The sequence below is a fragment of the Carassius gibelio genome, chromosome A1 (assembly GCF_023724105.1).
Source record: "Carassius gibelio isolate Cgi1373 ecotype wild population from Czech Republic chromosome A1, carGib1.2-hapl.c, whole genome shotgun sequence".
NCBI lineage: Eukaryota > Metazoa > Chordata > Actinopteri > Cypriniformes > Cyprinidae > Carassius > Carassius gibelio.
Window position 1 is genome coordinate 22,326,518 of NC_068371.1, and position 26,350 is coordinate 22,352,867.

Genomic DNA, 26,350 nt, shown 5'->3' on the forward strand with positions numbered 1-26,350 from the left:
GGCTCTTGTTGCTCAAGAAACTGGGGATCTAGTTAGAATGTCAAGGTGTTCTTTATTATTCTAAAACAGAAAGCTTGCTATAGCATATAAATGTAGTTAAATGCTAATGAAGTTAGAAGTAAAGAAGACAGGAGACCAATAGTTATTTTCTTGCAATGCAATCTTCTATATGCATAAGTTTAGAACTCTAGAAATCAAACGCTATCATAATTCAGGGAACACAACTACATTTTGGAGACATGAAATTACATGCCCTAAAAAACAAGACAGGAGACCAATAGTGAGTTTTTATAGAAAATTATTTTTTTATTTTACATTGCAATGCAATCTCCTATATGCATAAGTTTAGAACTCTAGAAATCAAATGCTATCATAATTCAGGGAACACAACTACATTTTGGAGACATGAAATCGCATGCCCTAAAAAAAAAAACAAAAAAAAAAAACCTGGATTAATAAATGCCATGTCTATTTTGCTCGATCTCCTCTACAGACAGAAGTTTTTCACCTTTTACTTTTGCTAAAGTGAAAGCTAGTGAAGTCACAAAAATATGATTTGTATTAAACATGAACAAAATAAAAAATAAGATCAGAAATTAACAAGGTAAGAAATAGAAAGTAAAAAATACTCTGTATATTAGTAAGGTATTGGCACGTTTAACACGCAACTACACTAAACTATGCCAAAATGTAATATGAAAACATTGGTTCAAACAGAGTTGTATTCAATGCTACCTGTGACTATATGGATGACACCTTCACCCAATTAAAGAGGTATCTAGAATATAATATTGGGAAAATTGGATGAACTCGATGAAAAAAAAAAAAGTATATTATCTCTCTCTCTCTCTCTCTCTCTCTCTATATATATATTACTATATATATATATATATACACACATAAGCCAGTTTCCCTTGCATAGACATCTAAAAAGGACGACTACCAACACCAGTGCAAATTAGCCCAGGGCTAGTTTTAATGAAAGTCCAGGGAACCGGCCGTATGATGTATATATACACATCTCCACAATACTGAGTTTGTACTAAAAGCTAATGGAAACAGAGGAAAGGTGCTGGATCTTTTTTCGTTCTTTCTCTATACTGTGTACAAGGACAAGTACAACTCGTGAAGAGAAAAAAACTAAACAAAAACGACATTCTCATAAAATAAAAATAATAGCATTACAATATGCATGAGTAATACGTTACACTATGGATTGGGTAGCCTCATTCAATCAGATCCGACATACCATCTCTGATTAATGCATATAAGTGTGACACTAACCGTCCCAATCTACCGGTTTCATGCACGGGAACACTTCCCACAGCTAAAACCGCTTCCTCTCTAAACCGTGAACCACCATTATACTCAAGAACAACGTTTATTTCTTTAAAAACTCCACATACTCGCTGTGGGGACACCTAAAAGTGTCTGATGGGTCCCTTGGAGCTAATTTGTCTACAGTGTTTTGGTCCACATGACAGTAAACCATCAACAGAGCTACATTCATTTCCATAGAAACAGTCACCAGAGCAACAGCACTTAAACTGATCTTTCTCAACATCTCAGCTTCTCTCAATGACTTTTCCTTTACTGATGTGTAATAACAAGCTGCTCGGGCCATAAAACAGTTTTATAACTATTTTCTTTGCATAACAAGGTCACTTACTTGTACGTATGATATTTGAATAGTTTGTATCTGTCTTGTGCGAGGCAGATATTAATGGCACGTAATGTTTGAGACAACACTAGACCGTTCTGTTTAGCTTATATAAGAGTATAAAAATACAGTAAGTCATTGTTCAATGTGACATCGCTGCCAACATTAGAGCAGGTACTGAAATGTGTCTGTGTGTGTTTTCGGACTCATTTTGTGAGGCATATACGAGGCATCTGTTTGCTACTCTGTAGCATTAGTGCTAGCCAAAATGTCTGCTTTAAAAAAAAAGACGAAAACCAAGAGGTTAACAACAAACCTTTAAAAAGAAAAAAGGCAGCTGCATGCTGTTGCCAAGTAACTGGATTCTAGTGTTGGCTGCACTTCCTTATGCACGTAACCATGAATCGTGCTTCGCTTTTCTGTGCTTCATTCAGATTCTCAACACACACACCCTGCCATCATACACCGCTTTAACACACACACACAGAGTTTTTTTTTAAAGGAACAGTTATTGCAGGAGGTAGTAACCAAGCTGGATGGACTGGCTACTCGAAAGTTATGTCTAAACTGTTAAAAACTATAAAACAATAGTAAAAAATGATTAGAACATACCTAAAAATAAGATCCAATCACCGACTTTAACCCTCGTCCTAACAGGCTTTTGAGTCTTCTCCAGAACACTGGCTGTATGATGCATGTAGAGTGCTGTTTCCATTGGATGTTTATCACATGACATTGTGTGCTTTTATAATGACTGATTAACTATTTCAGATCCCAACGTTTTTTAAACAAACTTACGTATTCTTTAACGGAGGAAACTGTCAGTAAGGCTGAACTGAAGTCTGGTACTGTGAACAAACATCGGCTTTTGAGCTTGGTTTGGCAATTATAGTCTCCTTCATACATTCACTCTTCCTTTTCTACCTCACACGACATCCTCATCACTCTATCATCATCATCATCATCATCCTACAGATCTTTACCCTAGAACAGGTCAAACACATCTATTCTTCCTCATCTTCTTCATCATCATCTTCGTCGTGGCAGTGGGTGATCTCCTGCGGCGGCTGAGCGAACAGGTGGGGCGGTTTGATTTCGCTGATGGAGCGTGCGAGCTGGTTTCTTTTGCAGTCGGTGTCCTTGCAGTCCACACAGTGGCGGTTGCGTGTGGCCAGAGGAGACTCGATCTCTATGTCTACGTGAGTGTGCTCCACTGTGGACTCATGGGGCATCTGGGAAGGAGAGAAGAGGAGACAGAAACTGTTAAAAATGTGTATAACAGGTATGTTACATAGGCCGCTGGGCACAGAAGAGTAGTGTGGGAGTGTATGGGTTTGTGTCCAGTAGGCGGTATTTTGCTACTCAACTTAGAAAAATGTAACAATACTAGTCTTTCCATTCCAGGCTTTTCTATTATTAGCACCAAGTACTTGTTTTGGCACTTGCAGTTATATGCCTTGTGCCCGGGTGCGGTAAGATCTCTTTGTTTTTGAAAGAAGGACTGCATAAAATAACTGTTTTCTATGTGAATATATTTGTAAAAATGTAATTGATTTCTCCAGCCTTCAGTGTCACATGATCCTTCAGAAATCAGTCTGATATGCTGATTTGCTGCTCAAGAACCATTTCTTATTACTATCAATGTTGGAAACAGTTGTGCTGCTTCAGATTTTTGTGTGGAAAAAAAACATTTTGTGATTGCCAATGTTCAAAAAGGATTAAAAAGATTGTAACAATGTAAAAGTTTCTGCTGCCACTGTTTGATACATCCTTGCTGAATAAAGGAATTAATTTTCTTTCCAAAAAAAAAAAAAAAAATCCTCAAAATGCACTTTTCATGTTCAAAATTGCAAAAGACATTCACGTAAACAGTTGATCTGGTGAATGTAAACAGAAATTAAAAAAAATAAAAATCACTGAAATAAAAAAAATCCTATGTCCTATTCCTGTCTGGCCATGTTTTTATTAAGTCATTTTATTAAAAAATGTCAAAATATCTAGCCATGTTTTAAATATAACATTAAAGCTACATACACCCACCCCCCACACAATTATTTGTAACTTTTGAAATAAATGAGTTGTTTCTGGGTAATTGAAACTGGTATCAGCTATTGTGAAGGTGTCCTCACCAGCACGTGGGCGGCTCTGAACAGGTAGCTGAAGGGGTAGTACAGCAGGTTGATGAAAGAGGCAGCGTACAGGTCAGCGTAACGCATCACCTGAGACGCAAACAGAGTCTGCCGAGAGCCACTGCGGAACAGACTTCCCATCATCCCGTAGCACATGTCCATGTCATGAGTCACTTTCTGACGATGCAGAGAAAATCACTAAATTAATACCTCAGTGTCATTTTAGTATCTTAAATAGATATATAGTGTATATTATATATATAGTCTATAAAGTTTTGTATAAAGTACTAGTTTTTGTTATTTTAGTACATCAACTTAAACTAAATTAAAATTAGATATTGACAACTAGCTGAAATAAAATGTTATTTTTTTATGAGTTTATTCCAGTTAATGTCTATTTTCAAAAAAAAAAAAAAAAAAAAAATTAAGGTGTTATTTTTTTGGGGGGTTTTAGTTGACAATAATGACCCAGTAACATTTAATATATAACATCACTCTTGTAGCTTATTAATGTTGCCTACGAACAGCATATGTGATAGGCTGTCGATTAACATGCAATTAAACTTACAAGACTTATACAGTAAACTACCATTACAAGCTAATTTAGTGTAAACATATTTCTTTAGAGAATGTCATGGATGCCGTTTATAAAAACCAAATAAAACAGAATATTTCTAAACTTTAAACTCTTTAAAACGTATTGATACTTGGTAGGTCTGTGCTGCAAACTAAACTTAAAGTTAATCTAGTACAATCAAGATAGAACTGAAATGTTAGGAATGAGAGTGTGTGATTTAGTCTGTGTACCTTCACTCTTCTCTGGATGGTACTGATATCTGGCCTCTCATTGCTGCTGCTGTCCAAATGCCTAAAGGAAGAAAGAATGTGAGTGAGAGAAAAATAGATCCAACGGATGTAAAGAGACAAAGAAGTTGAGAAGGGTCAGAAAAGGAGTCACTGAGTTAAAGTCTTTGCTTATCAAAAAGTAAAAGGAGTATTAAAATGGACTGAAAAGAATACAACTTCTGTAAGCATAAGTGATTTTAATAATAAATGTACATTTTCCATATACATCACACTCACACAGAACATATGGGTTAGTTCTAGAAACATTAGATTAATAATCAATATATATCTATAAACACCTATAGAAGCTTTTTAATATTTTTTATTTAAAAATTTTGCTGTTCAATTTGGCAGAAGGACACTTAATTTCCCAGAATCCTCTAATTTACTGAATACTTATTATGAAGTTAATGCCAATAAGAATCAGTTTAATTTGAATAATCAACTGACAAAACCACAATACATCAAGTAACAGTCAATATGGAAGTGCCTTGTTGGTCAACTTTTTATTTAGTTTTATTTGTTTATTTAGCAGGACATTATGCATTAGTTATCCAACTCTGTTCTAGCCATTATAAACCCTATGTTATGAGTTTTACTTTCATTTTAATCTTTCATTATTAAATCATCAGATGTGACCATTTTACAGTCAAACAATGAATTGTTAATATTACGAGATAACTACTTAACCAGCTTTTACTGCTGAACCTTTAATATAGTCAATTTACTCAAATTCTGAAGTCATCTAAAAACAACACAATGGACATTTTGTGAATAGTAAAATAAAAACCAGTGTTGATGGCTGTGTAGATGATCTTGTGTTGGGCTAATGTTACTTGACTCTATTAGAACTGCAATTCAGTCAAGTCCACTTCCTGTCAGCTAGCAGGGCATGGCCAATTAAATAAAAGAGAGTCCATTTCTAAATTATGAATGTACACACACACACACACACACACACCTGTTCTGAGGAAGCAACAGAGGCAGCTTTACTCACTTGTATAATTCTGCCAAGAAAACGTCCAAGCCCTGCAGTTCCTCGAACAGAGCTGTGAATGAGAGGGCAGAACCCTGTCATGACTGGGTTTCACATCTTTTTTTCCTCAGCCTTTCAAGTGTCAACATCTCATGTCACCCTCTCTTTCTCTGTGTGAGCCTTCCTTTACTGAGATTCACACTACACACATAGGCATGCTTTCACAGTGGCAGAACTGCAGCTCTATCCAGAATATTAAGTTAGTTATAGGTCACAACAGTTAAGTATTTCTTGTAGTAATGACAATTCTTTATAAAATGGTTATCAGAAATAGGCCATTGATAATTAATACAAAACTGATCATCATCAAATGGTCCAAATGGTAATAAAATCTACATAGAATGCTTTAAACTGCCACAAAAGACTGCACATATGAACATGTTTAGATGGGATTGTCAGCCTGTTTTCTGCAGGGTTCAGCACCCACTTTACGTGCAGTTATACATCACCAGTGTGCTTACAGCAACAATGCTGAATCCTATTATTATGGGCACTTAAAATAAATGTCTGCGGCTTATGTTTGCGAAACAGGCCAGTGGCTTCTTTTACTGATATATGGAGACACTCACAGCTTTTGTCTGTCCACACATGCAGCTCCTGAGCCAATTCAGGAATCACCAGGAACGTCCGCCAACCCTGTCGCTTCTTGGACTTCAGAATATCTCCAAAAATATGATCTCCGATGTACAAAATATCCTTCCCTTTTGCTCCGAGCAGGTCACACATAATATCAGAGGACCCTGGGCAGAGATTAAAACATATGTTTGTTTTTGTTTAGTTTTTTTTTTTTAGAAATGAGTGGCATTTTCACATAAAATATCTATGGTATTTTCAATGCCCTGAAAAGAAAAAAAAAACATTTATTTCATTACAATATTTTCCCTGTTTAACATGAGAGTCGATCTTCCAAGTGCGATTTTACGTCTTTATTCTTTCAGCATTGATGCCCAATCAACAGCAATATGATATGTTATATGTTTTTCATAGTAAAATGTGTGTGTGTGTGTCCATATGAGTGTGTCATTTGCATCTTCATCAAATCATTAAATGTACCTCCGGAGTAAACGATGCCATGTTGTAAAGGTCCAGTGTATGTTCCTATTTTCAGCCGTCCTGTAGTCTGTGATGGAGAACAGACTGATTAATATTTACATGTCCAGACTGTCTGAATATTTATTGCATGCACTTCAGAGGTTCACAACCAGGGGTCAGGGCTCACTAGGGCCCCCTCGGCACATTTCAAAAGGGGTCCACAAGATGACTTAAAATAAGACAAACAAGCTTTAAAGTAAGCTAAAATAGAAAGGAGTTGTGGAGAAAACAAAAAGTGAAATATCTTGGGTGGCCTTTGGATATTGTCGTAAATGGGTCTTGGAGTCAAAAAGGCTGAGGAACACTGATATACTTATATATAACTATTATATATTACTATTACTGTATATATATATATATATATATATATATATATATATATATATATATATATAGTTTTATTTATTTTTTTCAGCACAAATAGATAACTCACAAAACTGTATATTGTGCCTGTCTGACTCAATTAATTACGCAAATCAGGTAATGGTGCAAATATACCCACAAAATAAAGACAATTTTTGAAGCAATTTTACACTGCTCGTTTTTCATCTTGTTGGCTGGTTAAACTGGATTGTGTGAGTTACAGACTGAATTTTGCATTAAAATATCTTAGAAGTGGCATGACTTTTCAGTGAACTGTTTAACTCCTTAATTTTGCAAAAGGGATCTGTAAAAATATTTTCCCTCTCTAATTAGTTATATTGTGCTCAGCAGACTACATTATAAATGCTCATTACTCAGCGCTGACTAACCTTCTGCGTGATCACGTTCAGCAGGATAAAACATTCCAGAATGTGCAATACTACACTTGCTGACTTTGAGATTCTGCTTCTGTTTTTGTAATACTGAGCTGTTTGTTTGATATACTCACCGTATCCACCTGTCTTAGAACAGTTCCCTCTCCAAAAAATAGAGGCTTTCGGGCATCCACTAGGATAAGGTCGAAGTATGACTGCCAAGGACGGTGTGGAGTGCCATGCTATGACACAAAATATTATTATTAGCAACAATACTGTATTTGATAGGAAACTCTTTCGAAACCTTTAAGGACAGGATAAAAAATACCTTTGGGCCATGGGAGAAGTCAAACAAGTATGTCATAATTTTCTGTAAAACAAATCCAAACAAAAAGATGATGGTTTGTATGTGTCCAAGAATGAAACAAACCAGTTGCATGTAAAATAGTCTATTGTTCTGATTCAAAACTTAGCAAGCTGCATACAGAGGGATTTTTAAGGCACAGTTCTGACACAAAGCCTTTTGAAAAGCAAGTGTTATTTAAAGTGGAAATTTTATTTCTTGTTTTCTAGACATATAATTTTCTAGAAATGTTTTCTATATATAAACAGCAGTTATTTCTGGTTCTTGTAATATGATTGGCTGAGAGCGTTTTCCAGGCATGAGATATTCTAGATGTAAAATAAATAAATAAATAAAAAGCCCTTGCTAAGACAGGAATGAAAACAGTCTGTGAGGGACAGAAGTACAGTGAGTTTAATGGGTTGTTAAACAGATCGATTATTCAGCTGATGGAATCTTTCCAAAAAACCTTTCAGTAGACAAAAACTGTTTTGAAAGTTGAAAGTTGTGAAAATGACATGGCACATAGCCCGATTAAGGTCTATTAAAATTTCAACCAACATTTGTGTGTGGTGTGTTATTAGAGTACTGAGCTGTAAGCTTATGTAAATCAGCCAATGTAAAGCAATCCACATCTCTCATTTGTGAGGTTACCTTAGAGGTACCATGTTTTCAATATGCAGCTAAAATATGCAGCTAACTAGGTTCTGAAACAGAGCTTATGTATGCATTTGCATCAGTAAACTAACGTCTGTGTATTTGTAGTCACTGTTGGTGGCTAAGAAAACTTTGGAGACTTCATTCATGCGGCTCAGCAGCAATGGCAACTTGGCCTTTAAATTAGAAAAGAAAAACAGTTATTCTTAAAACATACAACACAAAAACAAAGTCAGTAACTTCAAGAATAATAATAATAATAATAAAAAAACTTACATCTTTCACAACATACTTCTCTAGGTTTTCCACTGTTTTATCCTTCAATGTTCCCTGAGAAAATAAATAAAACCTTTAACAACAGAACAAGTTTATGACATGCATCAAAAACTTAAATTAGGAATCCAGTACCTACCTGTACTACTTCTATACATCTCACCATTAATCATAGCTGTCTGCTATTAATGTATACAGCAATAGTGCTTTGGTATTTTAATCTGACAGAAAGAGAAAGAGAGAACCTTTTTACCTTGAAATGTACCCAGTCTACAGCGTCTCGAACATCTTGGAACATGCTCTTGAAGGACATGAAGAGGTCTCCATCCTTAAAGCCTGTTTCACAGCTAAAGGTTTAGAAAAAAACAGAAGGACAACAGACTAAGAGGCCGAGCTCCAGCTCTGACACATTTTATCGACAGTCAGACATGTTTAAATGGGACAGTCTTCCCTTGTTTGAGGTTGTCCGAGCCAAACAGGAAAGCTCTCTCCCCCTAAAAGGACCAACAGGTGTTTCAGAGGACATGCATCCATACCAAAACACAAATCACAGACTATTACGGTTTCAAAGATTTCATCTAGACTAAATAGCTCTGGCGTTTTCTTTTTTTTTTTCAGAGCATGAGTAGAATTATTTCCATTCCATTTAAAAGTTGTAATTTTAAACGTATATTTTACCTGCTTTATATGCACTATGATTAGTCATTAGCACATTCAAGTAAACGGATGATACACTATGTAATGCATGAAAATGATTCCAAGTTGAACCACAGACTACAATCTGCTTGTGTCCGTTATGCCGTATTAGGATTTTCTTATCAAAACGTAACATGTTAGGTGGTGAACTGATATAGAGAGCATCAAATAGTCCTCACCCACAGTAAATAATACTGATTATGAATCAGTGGTAAGGCTGTATGCAGTGTCCAAGGCAACAGAGAAATATAATTCACTGGAACTCCTACCTTGAATATCGATCACAGTTTGAGAAGAAGTCAACCAGGCAGGCTAAAAGGTATGTTTCTGTACAGAGAGAGAGAAACAGATAAAGAAAGAAGGACAATATGAAAAAAGTTCTCAAATCCAGTTTATTTTTGTATATAATTTAATTTATATATCACTGTTCACATGTTTGGGGTCAGTAATATTATTTATTTATTATTATTATTATTGTTGTTTTGAAAGATCAATGGCAGTAAAACATTTATAATGTTAAAAAAGATATCCATTTCAAATAAATGCTGTTCATTTGAACTTTCTAATCATCAAAGAATTAAATAATATTAATAATAAAAATTATACAAAAAAGTACAAAAAATATTAACCAGCAAATTATATTTTCAACATTGAAAATAATAAGAAATGTTTCTTGAACAGCAAAGCAACATAGTATAATGATTTCTGAAGGATCTTGTGACATTGAAGACAGAAGTAGTGGCTGCTGAAAGTTCCACTTTATATTACAGGTATACATTAGATGAGTTCGCAAACAAACTTTGAAGTTGGCTTGTAAAAGCCTCAACTTAAAGTTTGAAGCAGTTTCAAAAGCTTGAATTTTGAAAGTTTAGATAAAAAATTTGTAAGGCATGGATAGGCAGTGGTGAAGATAATAAGTGATGGCTACTTGCTGGCCCCAAACAAACTAATCCAACCCCATGTCTCTACGACACTGTGATACAAAGATATTCATCTTGTCTTTTTTTCTAGAATGGGAATCTATGGGATCAGTTGCTAGGGTGCTTTAAATGGTTGCTAGGGTGTGGCTTGATAGCTTGTCAATGATCCTGAAAGACTGATTGATTGCCTGAGTAAAATGATTCACCCCCATGTCACTGACATTGTGATGTAGAGTTATGTTCAATGCAAAAATCCTATGCAAGCTACCTTAGTATGAACAAAGTGTGCTCAGATCCTGTTTCATGACCAAAGTATGCCTATGGGGCCACTTTTACCCCATTGCAGGGTATGTTCTCACACAGCTTGCCATTCTCTTTAAATGTGGTGACCCACATGTTTCTTTTAAATTCTCGCTCTCTGCTACGAACCGTCAAAGTTGCCCGCAATGTAGTCTATGGATTTTTTTTCATGCTATGAGAGCATCATATGCCCCAGTCACTTTCAAAATTTTCAAAATTCAGTGCACACTTCTCCTCAAAAAGCCACATTACTTGACAACTTTAACATCTTTCATGGGTCTATGAAAAACAGTGTGGGATGAGTTACATGCCAAAATGTAAAAAAAAAGAAGAATAGTATATAAATAAAAAGCTTCTCAGCAAGCTGGCTAAAATATATTCAAATAGAGTTCTTTTAAATCGTAATATTTCACTATATTACTATTTTTTACATCAAATAAATGTAGCCTTAGTGAGCATAAGAGACTTATATTAGTAACATAAAAAAATACAAATACAAATTACACAAGCAGTTTTGATGAAAGTGCCTTTGAAAATGCAACAAATAATATTTTATCTTGGAAACAAAATGCACTTACCTCATTGCAGGTAAGAAGGTCTAAAACTCTCACGTAATTTAATCAGTTCAAGTGATCATTTGCTTCAAATGGAACATTCTGATAATCTAATTACATTATGTCATTCCAAAAACATGGCCTTTTTTTCAAACAAAATGGCAAACAAAATGTTGCCATAAGTTCTCATAATGTGTAATTATTATTGATCAACTTCAGTTGGATCTTTGGAAAAAATACATTTCCTGCTTTAAATCTAATGTACGGGTTACAGTTATGACCTTAAATTTCAATCCAAGCATGAATCTCTGAATCACCAAGAATTAATCACTTTATTACTCCTACTGTATGAAACATTTTTTTATAAATAATAAAACTGCACACAAATACAATTACAACCTGTTTCTGAAGACTTTATATACTGTACATGTCAGTTAGTTCTCAGGAAGCAACTCAGAAATAAAAAAAATAAAAAAACATGTTCCTCATGCACACATAAGCATTAATAATTAATTAATAAGCATCCACTGTAAATGTGTATCTGAATGGCAGCCAGTGACAGGGTTGGGTGGGACAAAGATAAAGCGCATACCTGGAAGGTTAAAGAGTGTGTTGAGGATGTAGAAGCGTTCTGTGTCATCACGCTGGATAAACTTGTTGGGATAGAGCTCTCGGGTGTCAGGGCTGGCAGTGAACACAGAAACATTACCAGCACATACTCCATAGGTTTCATCAGAGTTCAGTAACCAAAACCATTCAGGCAGGGCTTGATGGGGACCGGGATTACTCACCCTCGCAGGAAGTTAAAGCCATGGGCACAAACCAGGATGTTTCCATAAGCATCTACCTTCAGGAGGTTGCCATACATGGTGTCAAACACCAGGCCTCTGTAAAAACAATAGGAAAACTAAGGGTTAAATATGTTATTTATCCTATAAACATAATATCAAATGATAGTCTTGGTACAGACAACTGTCTCAAATACGGTCTGCAAATGAGAGTTCATTACCTTGTAGGGAAAGTGGGGTCGTAAACAAAACCGAGCAGTTCCTGCGGGTATCCAATGGAGACCAGCCGCTCCACGGTCAGATCAAAGCCCAAAGATTCATATTCAGGTGATTTGTATACTATTGATAGAGAAATATTCAGTAAGATATATTGAGCAGCCACATAAAATGAACAGACTACTATATAATTCCATTGGTTACATCCTGTACAGTCTTTTGCATAATATTATGGTCACTTTGTACTAATTAGTTCCCTAGGTTAATTAAATTGTGGCCACAATGAATTAGTACACAAGGGAATAAATTAATACAACGTGGCCATGGTTCAACTAAATCAATAATCTCTTTTGTGATCCCTAAAGTTTCCCTGCATGCCATGTGCAAAGTACAATGCTGTCACTGGGGTGGTACTCTAAAGCACAAAACCTAAATGGTACATTTTAGTTTACCACTAAATGGTACATATTATTACCTTAAAGGTGTATATTAGTACCTTTTTAAAGGGTAACCTCCTAGTATTATACATTTTCCTGAAAGTGTTCGGGGCTTTGTATTTTGTAACATGCTAAAGTATTAGTTGCTCAAATAATTCTCTCATTTAATAATAACTGTTGGCACAACGATTCATATTTTTGGCTGAAATTACTGTAAAATCCCTTCAAGCCAAGATTATTCTGAAAGGGATCTCAATAACAACTGACCAAAAATAAAACAATGATGCATACATGGCAGTGTAAGTGCTGTATTTAAAGACACTCTCTGTGATACGTGTAGACCCCAACCTTGTCCTTTCACAGAGCAAGCGAAGTGTACCAGAACATTCACATTACAAAGGCTTAGCAGGGCCATGTATGCCCTGTGATCTAATCCAGTATGAAACCGGACCCACTTGCCCTAAAATATTTAAACCCAACTAGATCCCAAGCCTCTGCAGAAGGATTTGAGTAGTATTTCAACAACAAAAGACATTTCACAAGACCTAACCACAAAATCTGTTGTTCCATCGTGACACCCAGTTGAACAAGAAATTTAAATAATACAGACATGTATAGAACAACAGCTTCAGCAAAGATAGGGTTTACTAAACTGAACAAAGACACACTTAAGCTCACGTCACATGTTGTTATGGAAGACCTGGAAATGTGTTATACTTGTTGTTAATGAGGAGGCAGGTCAAAGGGCAGAAACCCAGAAGGATCACTTGAGAGTACGGTATGAAGAGAAGAGGAGTGCCTCAGGGTGAACTCCTAGGTCCATTGCTAATGAAGACTGAGACGTTTGACCACAACAACCTGCTTGTTTTTTTTTTGCCAGAATGCGGTTTTTCTATAATAGGCTTGTGTTTGTGCAAGTCTGAACATTGTTTGTCAAGATAAACTCACAAAAAGGAGAAACCTTACTTTGTTACGGTCCTTGAGAACACCTTTTAGTCTGCAGTTGTTCTATTTTGTGCAGTTTCCCACTTTCAGTTTCCCTCTTTCAAAGCCAAATTCTTCTTTCAAATAAATTCCTTGATGGTCACAGACAAGTGTGACACATTCAATATAACAAAAAAAGCAATGGTTCCACACATCGTTGTAGACCTTTGTTGACATTTAACCAAAATACTGTGTATACTATATATAAGCCTGAGCACTGTTTTTCTTTTTTGTTTTCACAGCTACTGATTTCTTTTTTATTTTATTAATCCATACAGACTATTATAGCCTAGTTTTCCCAGTTACAACTTAATGACATCACAATCACAATCTTTGAGTTGTATGAGACATTATAGTAAGTTATTTGTAGGACTGCCTCCATTGAGTTTCACTATCTGTTCCAGGCTTATAAATCTACAGATGTATGACAGACAGGCTGTGGAGTAGGAGGCAGATAGAAATGAATCCCCCAGAGAACCAAGGCCAGAATTACAGGCACACACAGGCAAGCAAACCCCAACAGAGTCACTAACTCAGGCCAGATTCTTCCACCCAGATAGCAGCTGTACACAAACCCAACTGCCCCTTCCAGTTCTGTCTCTCTCTCTCTCTCCACCCTACGATGTTCCACGAAGCTACAGTGAAACCTATTTTGAGCCTCTTTTCCCCCTCAGTCACTATTCCCATCATCACTCTTTGCTTAACTGCATACACCAGTGTTGACCTTGGACAATGTTGGCCTTGAGCTAGCAAACTCCTGCTAGGGTGAAAATAAAATATTGTTGGCAGTTTTACAGCTGACAGTCTATACCTCATTATATGTGGCCTACAATAAGAAAGGGTAAAATTTTTCAGAGGTAAAATTAGTTGACAAAAAAAATTATAATAATAATAATTATGAGGTATGCATTGTTGTGAAATACAGGCCAAACTTCAGGTTACATGACCATTTACAGTTCAAGTGAAGTAATGGAGCCTCACCTAGATTTGATCAACAATTAGCCAGCAACTAGTCAACATTAATAAATCTGTTTCTCCTTTTTCATAATAAAGCATTTTTGTATATAAAATGGGAAAAGTATACTGTCCATACCGCTTATACATAAAACACCTAAAATATCTACTTGAGATTCCTGATATTTCAATATTTTAATGAACAGTTACAGTTAATGTAAATAGTTACTTTTAAGGGTGTTTACCAGGGCCGTCCTTAAGGGGGTGCAGCTGGTGCGGTCGCACCATTTATTCCAGACCTGTATCTCATTTATCTGTTCTGTGGCTAAAACCTTGCCTGGTGATCAGATAAGACCATTAAACTCCCTTTACAACTCTTTACAAATCTTCATCATCATCATCAATTTCAAGCTGACGCCAGAGAGCTTTCATCACCAATATTACAGAAGGCAGTAAGATGACACAAGCTAAATTATGCCTTAGTCTTCTGTATGACTACAAACTAGTGTTCTACTTGTCCACTCTACAGGTGCATATCAATTTTTTTTTTTTTACAATCATGGTAAAGGTCTTATTTTGTAATAATAATAATAATAATAATGATAAAACTTTCTTATATTCTAGATTCATTGCACATTAATTTATATATTAATTTTTCTTAATTCTGATGGTTACGACTTACAGCTTAGGAAAAAGAAAATTCAGTATCTCAAAAAATTTTAATATTCCATTTTAAGCTTGATTAGTTTGATTAATTTTGAGTATGAATACTGGGTACCTCTTGGGCTAGTTTAGAACATGAAACTACAAATATGGGAAAGACTACTGACTTGAAAGTTGTCCAGAAGACAATCATCAATGAGGGTAAGCCACAGAAAGTCACTGCTGAAAGGGCTAGCTGTTCACAGAGTGCTGTATCGAAATATATTAATAGAAAGTTGACTGGAAGGAAAAAAAGTGTGGTACGAAAAGTTGCACAATCAACAGGGATGACCACAGCCTTAGGAAGATTGTCAGGAAAGCCAATTCAAACACTTGGGACAGCTTCACAAGGAGTGGACTGAAGCTGGAGTCAATGCATCAAGAATCACCACACACAGATGTCTTCAGGAAAAGGGCTACAGCTGTCACATTCCTAAAACTAAGCCACTCCTGAACCAGAAAAAAAATGTCAGAAGCATTTCACCTGGGCTAAGGAGAAAAAGAACTGGACTGTTGCTCAGTGGTCCACGGTCTTCTTTTCAGATGAAAATAAATTTAGCAATTCATTTGGAAATCAAGGTCTGAAGTATGGAGGAAGTCTGGAGAGGCACATAATCCAAAGTCCAGGGTGAAGTTTCTGAAGTCACTGATGATTTGGGAAGCTGTGACGTCTGCTGGTGTTGCTCCATTTTGTTTTATCAAGTCCAAAGTCAATGCAGCCATCTACAGTACCAGGAGATTTTGGAGTACTTTATGCTTTCATCTGCGGACAAGCTTTATGGAGATGCTGATTTCATTTTTGCAGCAGAACTTTAGCACCTGCCCAGAGTGGTAAAACCAGCTCCAAGTGGTTTGATGACCATGATATTACTGTGCTTGATTGGCCAGCCAGCCAACTCACCTGACCTGAACCTCACAAAGAATTTCTGGGGTATTGTGAAGAGGAAGATATTAGCATCTGACAGACAATACAGAAGAGCTGGAGGCCGCTATCAAGCAACCTGGGCTTCAATAACGCCTCAGCAGTGCCACAGGCTGATCGCCTCCATGCCACACCGCACTGAAGCGGTAATTTGTGTAAAAGGAGCCCCAACTAAGTATTGAGTGCATAATTAAACCTGCTTTGGAGATCTTGAACATTTCTGTTTTGTAAATCTTTTTTTGATTGATATTTGAGAAAATACTCAAATTTTTTGAGATACTGATTTTTTCATTTTCCTAAGCTATAAGTCATAACCATCAGAATTAAAACAAAAAACTCTTGAAATATTTCAAAGTTTTTGTGCAATGAATATAAGAAAGTTAACTTTATTTTCTAATTAAATTACAAAAAAAAAAAAAAGAACTTTTCCATGATATTCTTATTTATTTTAGATACACCTGTATTACACAGAGGCAAACTGATTATTAATAAAATTGATTTTACACCATTAGATCAAACATGAAATACTATGCTATACTATACTATACTACATTTTCTGCAGCTCCAAACTTGGGCCAATAAAATTATGAAGATTCGTGTTTCTTTCTCCATACATTCCTGGATAGATTATTACATATGCATGTGTGTTCAGAATGAGGGTACGATGTCAGGTTTGAGTTCATACTGTAGCTCAGATTACCTTCAGCAAGAAAATAAAATTTGTATCATCTTGCAAGGTAAACAAACTCCCTCGACCCCTCAGTCCATTCATCAAAGCTCTCCCTAACTAACATGCTTTAGCTGCATTAAGCTGCTGGTCGACTTTGGATTTTGCTGTCAGGTTTTTATACAACAAAATACACTAGAGATGCATGATGTTATCAGAAAGGCTTAAAATGTAAACATCAGCCTGATATGAAAAATTATGCTGATATGCCTTGCCGATAAGATGAATAACTCACATGTGCTCTGGGGGTGTTAGCAATAAGATGACGTCAGCAGTGTGTTAATTCTTGAATGAATGAATGAATGAATAACAAACTTTTGTCTGAATGGTGATTAGATTCTCTGTTTTGGATCCCTGAATTTAATCTGAGAATGCAAGTCTGGTGTGCGATAGAGTCATCAGTTAGTGCACCACCAGTGGCACGTGTGTGTGTATATATGTACAGACTTTTTTATAAGAGTTTATAATAGTTTATGCAAGATTTTCAGATTCTCTAATGCTTTAGACCATCTACAAATGTTAAATCTTCAAATAAAATGTTAAGGTTACCACTGCATCTGTCTGAAGGGAACAAAATTCAGTGATTATTTTATATTTATTTCCAAAGCTTTTAATGAACTCTTCTAAAAGAACTTCATTATTATTATTATTATTATTATTTTATCTAACAAGCAAGTTGTTGTAGAAAATGAACTGAAATTAAATATAATTTGTTTATAATCTCTGCGCAGGAGAGTTTTTTTTGTTGTTGTTGTTTTTTAAGCAAAAGGAAATATATCAGTATTGGCATCGGTTATCGGAAAAAATGAGTTAAAAAATATAGGCAAAAATCCAATATCGTGCATCCCTAGAATACACCCTTAAATATATATATATATATAAAGATTTAATTTAATTTATTGATTTAATTTAACAAAATTATTTTTTTTTACTTTTTCCAAGTCTTTATTTGGTAACACTTTACAATACGGTTCATTAGTAAACTACTTTAGATAACATGAACTAAGCATGAACAATACTCCTACAGCATTTATTAATCTTAATGTTAATTTCAGCATCTACTAATGCATTGTGAAAATTAAAAGTTGTGCTTGTTAACATTAGTTAATGCAATGTAAATAAACAAACTAAAAGTTAAGGATTATTTTTCATCAACAAAGATGATTAAATACTGTAAAAATTGTATTGGTCATTGTTTATTCTTGTTAGTTAATACATTAACAAGCATTAACTAATGGAACCTTCTTGTAAAGTGTTACTCTTTAATTTGCTAAATTTATTATAAAATCTAAAGCATTCTGAAGTTGAAATACCATTTAAACAGCATTTTATTTCTCTGCCCTGTGAAATAAACATCTGGTGTATTCAAAGAATACGGAGGTGGTGGGTTTCATCTGTGATTTAATGGACTGTCAGGTTGAAGAGCTGTCAACACCAAGCTCAGATGGAGGGTTTGTGCCACAGCTCTGTCCACGTGCAGGGTATTATCTTGCATGCTGGTCCCAGTCACAAAGGGGATTTGGTTATGGAATGGAATAAGCAACAGGAAATATTAATCAGGGCTTGGAACATGGTCTTAAAACCCTGTATGGTTTGGTTTAATGCTTTCCAAAGCCTGGATTTAAGATCAAAAATAAATAATAACATCTATTAATACTCAATTGTAGAGCCACACAAAAAAAAGAAAATTGGTCTCCACCAAGAGTAAAGAGTGTAAATTTGTATTAAGAGGATTGTGAATATAACATAATGGAATAAATAAAAGAGAATGAACAATTTTTATGTAATTTATTATACCTTAAATCGACAGTTGACCAAAAATAAAAATAAAAAAAATTATTTACTCACCATATAATTTCAAACATGTATGGCTTTCATTATTCTAACATAAAAGAAGATATTTTGAGAAATGTCTCCATGTTTAATTTTTTTTGACCATACAATGAAAGTCATTGTGATCTGGTGTAGTTTTGAAACCCAGGACTTTTAAAACATTCTTCTTTTGCATTAAAGAAGAAACTCATACAGGTTTGGAAAGTCATGAGAGAGAAAGTAAATGAGGACGAAATTCGAATTTTGCTGTCATTCTTTTGCTAAGAATGTTCAAAAGTTACTTGGCTAAAAAAAGTTGTGCTGGGCAACGATCATTTGAGATTAAAAATTGTGATTAATCGCATGATTGTCTGTGATTAATCACAAGTAATCACATTGTTATGCACAAAACTAATACTGCATTCAAAAGTAGTGTATTGTGCACTTTTTTCATTTAAAAGTACTGCTATATGAACAAAGGTGCACTAACATTTGGTTTGCAAACACTTTAAACAAATAAGGGGCTTTTCAGAGGTTAAAATATTTCTTGTAAATCTTAACTTATAACATTAACGTAATTAAATTAAATATAAAACAAGCTATTTGTCACTGCCAGGACGTAAACGTTTTTATAAAAAAATATTGTACAGTTTGTTAAAGAAAAACAAGCTATGCTCAGAGTCCAGAGCCTCGATCAAACATTATAACAGACACTTTCTTATTAGAGACCTGCATGATCGCAGGACCCATCACAGTAGATTGCAGTGTGGGACAACACTTGATGAGCAGGTAGAGACTCGTGTGTGCGGGAGAATAATTAGGGTGGGCTCACACTAGAGCCCCTTTCACACTGCCATTCCAGCAAATACATGGGTAAAGTGTTCCGGCAATTGTTCCCGGGTCGCTAGATTTTACACTTTCACACTGCCAGTGATGACCCGGTATATTTGCGTGCTTTCACACACAACCCGTAAAGATCCCGTAATGACACATGACATCAGCGCGTGACGTGTACTGTACGAGTCGAAAACGTTAGGCACGTTATACTTTCACTGAAGCAAGCAGACGATCTCTGCATCAGCGTGGAAGTGAGGAACTAACTGATCTCTGCTTCATTACAGTTTGCACATATTTTTTCGTCGCGAAGGTTGCTCTTCCTTCAAAACAGCCGGTAAAAGAGTCGCGCGATAACGCGCATCATCACTTCGACACGGCATTAGATCGAGATTTGTTCACACAGCACTCGTCCCGGGTTGAACCCGGCAATGTTACTAGGCGCCTCGACCCAGGTTCAATGGGGCTTAAGCACTCTTAACCCCTTAAAGCCTGGTTCATTTGACTAGTGTGATCATTCTGTTTAGCAGTCCCTGGCTCTGTTGGAAGAGGTAAGCAAGAGCGCGGTCCAGTTATATATAGACCAGTCAGTGTGAGTATGATACATGCTGCATGATTGTGTGAATATTTCTGAGCGGCAAAAGAGATAGATATGTTAAGCAATATATTGTGAGAGGGCCATGTGTTACCGCATCCCATACGACTCAAAATAACAAATCACAAAGTAAACAAAACAATGCACTCTACTGTGCTGAACGAGAGCACTTCTCTGCTGTCTTCATGTGCTATCGGAAACGTATTATTTCCTTATGAAGTCGTGATTATGAGCTCATTGCATTCTTTTCTGTTTAAAATAACAGTGGACAGTGGTTTGTGAATGCTGATGCTTAGCCTAAATAATTTGATCGGGATCCCCTCTTGTGACCCATGATTTAGAGCCAGAGAGCAAAGCACTTTTAAAATAATAAAAAACTGCTTTAACGAGTGATCAAATAATTATCGGTGTTAATCAATTAATGCATTTACGCGATAACGCGTTAACTTGCCCAGCCCTACTAAAGAGACATCTTAAGATTGTAAGACTATGGTATGGTTGTATATTTCCCGTTGACTGTTGTGGATTTTCCTGGACCTCTAATCTGTGGTTGCAACTTGATCAGAGGATAAGAAGCAATGTAACGTCACACTTGTAAACATTTGCACTTGGTTACAGCCAGCTGTAATGTGGAAGATGTCAACAGCTGAGTGGCCTCAGAATTTAGCTTAAGACATATTAGCTGCTGGCTATGATGCATGTAAAGAGTCATCCATTCTAACTGTCAAAAAACTGATCTGCTTTCTCAGGGCCCACAGGCTGGATTTAGTGAGAACCTTATCCACCAGCTGAGTCCCTGGGACCAAGAACAGAAAGCAAAGGGATTTCAGAAACCCAAAGCATCTGATGTTGACCATAAGAACCAAGCTCTCTCTTATTTCAGGTTCTTAGCGGACTTAAATGTCATAAATAGTTTAAGCTGTAAATATGGTTGCTTGTTAATTTTAATGGTCATTCCAACAAACTAAGCCACTAGCCAAAAACAAACTCCAGGGTTTAGATCACATAAAATGAGGCACTTTGTGTACACGAGACATCACCTCGATTTTCCAGATTCCAAAACTAGACGAGGAGTCGCTAAATATATCAAAGAATCCAACTGTATGTTTACCCTGAGATTCTAAGCAAGAGTGTCACTGGCTCCAAGAGACACCCAGACATAAAGACAGATCTCCTGAGATTTTTCAGAAATCGGCACATTTCTAGTGCTGTAGAAGGGGGAATTGGACTGTGAACATTTAAGCGTAATCATCAAAGGAAGTAGGGAACACCTTACCTGCTAAAGTGTAGTCCATGTCAAAGCCGAAACATTTAATCTTTTCCATGGCCAGACTTCTGTTCACAAACACTCTGGGGGAAGAACGTGAAACATTCAGAGGTGGATTTGGTTGCAATATTCTGCAATTCTCAATTCTGATTGAAAATGTAACATTTTTTTAAATAAAATAACAGAAAAAAAGTATGCTGGCATTCTCTTTTCTCAAGATAGTTACATTTCAGGGAAAAAAAAGGGTTAACAGAAAGTTTCAGAAAAAAATATTACAAACTACTACAGTATGGAATTCCAAGCAATAAATAAACTCCCATCGCTGAGGCCAACATGCTAAGAGTGATCTGCATTTATTTTGCACACTGACAGCTCTATGCTTCAGTCATGCCATCTAATGCTACGATTTGAACATCACTCTCTGTGCATGCATATAATCTGATACTGACACAGATAAATCACAAACTGCCACTGTATTCATGAAAAGATTCAAAGTTATACTATAGCCATAAATAATTTCAACAACTTAAAATAAATCCTAAACTTTTAAATAGCAGCTGAATAAATGTAAAGTAATATATTTTTACTACATTAAAAAAATATATATAATAATCTGAAATGATCATCAGAATTGTCAAGCCTGTGTGATACATTTTACAACCCTGTAAATATGTGTAAAAAAAAAAAAAAATAGAGGACACCCCATTACATTTAAAAAGATATTCAACTATATATTACTGTGATCAATCCTACCTTGTTGTGGCACAACATTGGACTATATCCCATGATTCACTTTTCCAGGTAAGACCTGTGCGCTGCATTCTGAGTGGATGTCACTGCTCTAGCTGCTCTGTCAAGCTAGTTTCCCTGTTCACCCTGTTACCCCCACAGCAAACAATAGCCCCCTCTCTCTGCTTTCTTGTCATTGAATTTCTGACTTGTTGCAAAAATGATTGTGCCAGTTCTATTTCATTCTCTGTTGTTGTGCCAGTTGTTGAGTTAGAGGTTGTTTGCTTCCCTTCAAAGACATCTAGAACAATCAACAACAGCAGGAAGAACCAGGCATGTGCAGTGGCTCAGACAGAGTGTGCATCACTAGTTAGAGAGCAGGTAAACAGATTACTCATGTATCTCCAATGGATCTTCATTGTTGCCCTATTCTGTAATAGGCTACTTATACTGTACCAGAGGCATAATAAAGGGGAGGAGATGAACCTCTCATATAAAAACGAATGGAAGAGATGATGGTGAATGTAGAAATGGGAAGTCCCACCTTTCAGCTAAAAGAGCCACTTGCCTTTTTAAGTTTGTTTAGTTAGAAACATGCATGTGAAAATGATTAAGTAATGTTTGTTTGGTAATATTTTGTTGAAAATGGGGATGGACCTAAATAAATGTAAACCGAAAGAAAGAAACCGAAACTAAGCCAACAAACCAAAAAATGAAAATAAATAAATACAAAAAACGTATATAAAAACTTATATATATATATATATATATATATATTTGGGTAACTCAATTTAGTTAAAAAGAATAATTGAACAATTGAACTCGGTATGCTGGTCAGGGTGTCATGTTTTCAGGTAGTAGTTCTTCAACAACAATATTGTTGACTATTTCTGTCTCTTGATATTTCTTCTGAACAAATTTTAAATATTGCTGTTTTAGAATCCCTTTGGTCAATGATTGCTCTCCGAATGATTTTGTCACTATATATATATATATATATATATATATTTGTTTATTTAATTTTTTTATATTAGACAGATTGGAAGTTTTCAAAACAGACTTACCTTAAAAGAAACATGATTTATTAGATCTTTTTTTTTTTTTTTTTTTACAGCAATTAGGGTTGAGCAATTTTGTGTCATCATTATAACATCAGAACCTGTATGTTATTATTATTTTTGTTCATTTTCTACAGCTCCACCACTATGTCCCACAGAGTTAAGAAATGTGTCACTGCATATGTCACAAACCAGAAAAAAAACACTGCCTTTGGACCTTAAATAGACCATACGTATGAACAGAGGAATCCCTGCCATGACACACGACATTTACTTTTCCTTATCTAAACCACTTATCTGTGAAATGGAACAAGGCAGTGAACTATTGGCTTCAGTGCAGAGAAATGCAAGGTCAAAGTTCACGTAGAGTACAAAGAGTAAACTACATTCTAATACGGATGTGACCTTCGGTTGGACTAATGCCACAAGTGACGGTGTGTGCTAAAGAGGCAGATTTTTGTGAAGAATCAAATGGCACTCCTATTATCTACTGAAGATTGCATAATGCCACTGCATTGCCAATTCCATATTTGTGCATTGTACAAGCTTCTCTATGTTCCTCACATGTTCCATGTGCCCATTTTCACTATGTAGTTTAAAACAGCGCTACACTGTTTGGCCTATTATTAGGTAATTCATGTCTACATTTTAATTTATTTTAATTAACCAGAGGAGCTGCTGTCTAAATAATAGGATCTTTTCTTGACGAGTTGCTTACATTCTTAACATGACACATAAAATGTAAAAGTCTCATAGTATGGAATGCTTAGTGAAAACTAGTATAAACTCTTAGAATCAATGGGCTCTTCTAAAATGAGTGGATTGCAAACAAACGACACTTTCTCTAAATAGAAAGAATTAAGGATAACACACTAAATTCCTTTTGAGGAGATGATGTCTCTGTATTCTGACTGACAAATCTTCCTTTCTAAGCCTAGCAACCCAAACGTAGTCAGTATATAGTCAGTCTGTTCTTCTGATTTACCTGTGATAGGCCTCTCTCCTGTATTTCTTCATCGCCAGTCCATCCATGTTTGCTGGGAGATCCGCATAGTCCTGAAGTCGATCGCTCCATGATGTCGTCATCATTAAATCTCGGCTCAGAGTCTGTAAAAAGATTTAAAAGCTCAATTAAACACTTTGAGAAAAAAAAGTACCGAAAGATCACATTAAAGCATGAATGCACTGAGATTTCTTAGATTGGATTAGTTATTTTCTTTAGATGTTATCATCTACTGAACAAGCCAATGCACAACTTCTGCCTGTTTATGTGCCAGCTTCGAATCTATTTGCATCAGAATCAAGAAAGACAAGAATAACGACTTGATTTGATTACCTGAGTGATTTAAAGAGATAACACTTTGACTGATTGTTTCTCATTCAAGAAAAGCCCAATAAGTTGTGAAATCTATTTAGCACTGCTGACTGAAATGATTGACAAATATTAAGTCTTCTATAACGTTTTCACAACTTCTGGGAAAGATACTATGCTTGCCAACACAAACAACCTCTGCGTTTAAAAATACTAGGTTTTTGGTATGAAAAGGGTTCAAGTACGTGAACAAAATGCAGGCGAGCAACCAGAAAACAGACAACCTGATATTTTCTACCCTCTCTTTCTGGAAAGAAGTGAAATTACATTAAGACCATTCAAACTGCCTTCATAAAGGTTGACTTGCTCAAACAAGCTGGAGACCTTAAGGGCAAAGGAAGGAGATTTTCCCACCACCCGTCCGTCTATTTTATGATCATTACGCTGGGAGAAAAGAGGATATGAGAGAGTAGGATTTGAAAAGAACTTTAGGTGGTGCTGACATCATTCTTTTCTAACATATAAATAATAATAATAATAATAATAATAATAATAATAATAATAAAAAACACTCACACTTTTTCAAATGCATGCCCCTTAGAAAAAAACAACAGAAAAAATATGCCTACTTCTACAACAAAATAAAAAATAAATAAATAAATAAATACTAATATAAAGCAGGCAGCTTTAAAGGCTCACTGTGGTCTATCAGGATGATTTGCATCTAAATTTGTGGGAAAACCAGAAGGAGAAAGAAGAGTTTTCTTTCTTTTGAGTGCATTTGGTCCTTGAACACCAAATAGACACACAAAAAAAAAAAAGAAAAAGAAAAAAACTTTTTTTTTTTTTTTTGTTTATATTGGCAGGATGTTCTGCTGTCATGGGAGAAGTTGAAGGTTGATGGGTTTTTGGTAACTTTTCAGCGGGTATCTCTATATTTAGCAATATTTCACAAATACTGCAAAATAGATAACAAATATCCAAACATGGTTTGAGTCACATTTAGCTTCAAAATGTTGTGCCAAGACATAGCCTCCTTACAACATTTTACACTGGAGACACTGGAGTGGAGGCTCAAACTTAACTCTTTTAAACATCTTACCCGTGCCAGTTTGTTGATCTGCACTATTTAAGTGCTTTTTTGCACGTCATAATAAAAAAAAAGTTACATTCAGCAGCTGAAAAACAAGGACGGAGCACCCGAGGACGTTGGCTGGTAAGCTTTGGAGAGCTGGCTGGTAAGCAGCCACAGAATTTCCCACGAAAATGGCTCAAACTGAGACTGACACTCCAGCAGACTCAGACAGTTTTGATGTATAAAGGATGAATTAACATCCAATATCCACTGTGTTCGGTCTCGAGTCTAATATCTTGTTTATTTACGTTCGTGTCAAATATATTTCCACTGGAGGTCGTCAGACACTGGCTGAATACACACAGCGCTGTGGTAAACATCATTGTGAGCTTCGCACAAAACATCAAACATCACCGACCTTTTCAAGCTGAAGACAGTCAAACAGACACGCAAACAAACATACCACTGGCACTTACAACAAAAACAGCTAACGGTAACCTTATAAGTTCAACCCTATTCGTTCACTTACCTTCCGTCAATACACAAAGGCTCAAGTGCACAGGCAGCGCTGTAAACACTTCGGGAAATATCAGTAAGACAGAATGCACTGCTGTACTCGAGTGAAGCTGCGACTCTTACTGTTAATGTGAATTAAAAGCTCGTCATAACCGAGCTGTAAGTTGTTGAGGGGCAGG

General features: G+C 35.8%; 1 protein-coding gene across 2 annotated transcripts; it reads right to left on the minus strand.

Annotated features, from left to right (window-relative positions):
- Positions 1-281: 281 nt before the first annotated feature.
- On the minus strand, positions 282-26,350 carry LOC128015843 (cytosolic purine 5'-nucleotidase-like). Of its 2 annotated transcripts, XM_052600046.1 has the most exons (19): positions 26,185-26,350; positions 24,254-24,375; positions 21,491-21,564; positions 12,253-12,370; positions 12,035-12,130; positions 11,836-11,927; positions 9,739-9,796; positions 9,217-9,267; positions 9,027-9,120; positions 8,777-8,830; positions 8,593-8,676; positions 7,829-7,870; positions 7,635-7,742; positions 6,725-6,791; positions 6,241-6,411; positions 5,633-5,684; positions 4,597-4,657; positions 3,790-3,966; positions 282-2,892 (listed from the first exon to the last, which is right to left on the minus strand). In XM_052600046.1, the coding sequence occupies exons 2-19, from the start codon at positions 24,355-24,357 to the stop codon at positions 2,665-2,667; spliced, it is 1,731 nt and encodes a 576-aa protein (XP_052456006.1). In that variant the 5' UTR covers positions 24,358-24,375; positions 26,185-26,350; the 3' UTR covers positions 282-2,664. The 2 variants fall into 2 exon arrangements, with proteins under 2 accessions (XP_052456006.1, XP_052455998.1); XM_052600038.1 differs by lacking the exon at positions 9,217-9,267.

What these genes read in the sequence shown, in the direction of transcription:
- LOC128015843 (XM_052600046.1), bottom strand. Translation starts at nt 24,357, where the DNA reads ATGATGACGACATCATGGAGCGATCGACTTCAGGACTATGCGGATCTC. An exon ending in AGGAGAGAGGCCTATCACAG is followed by an intron (nt 21,565 to 24,253) that starts GTAAATCAGAAG and finishes TTCTTCCCCCAG; the next exon opens with AGTGTTTGTGAACAGAAGTC. An exon ending in AGAAGTATGTTGTGAAAGAT is followed by an intron (nt 8,677 to 8,776) that starts GTAAGTTTTTTT and finishes TCTAATTTAAAG; the next exon opens with GCCAAGTTGCCATTGCTGCT.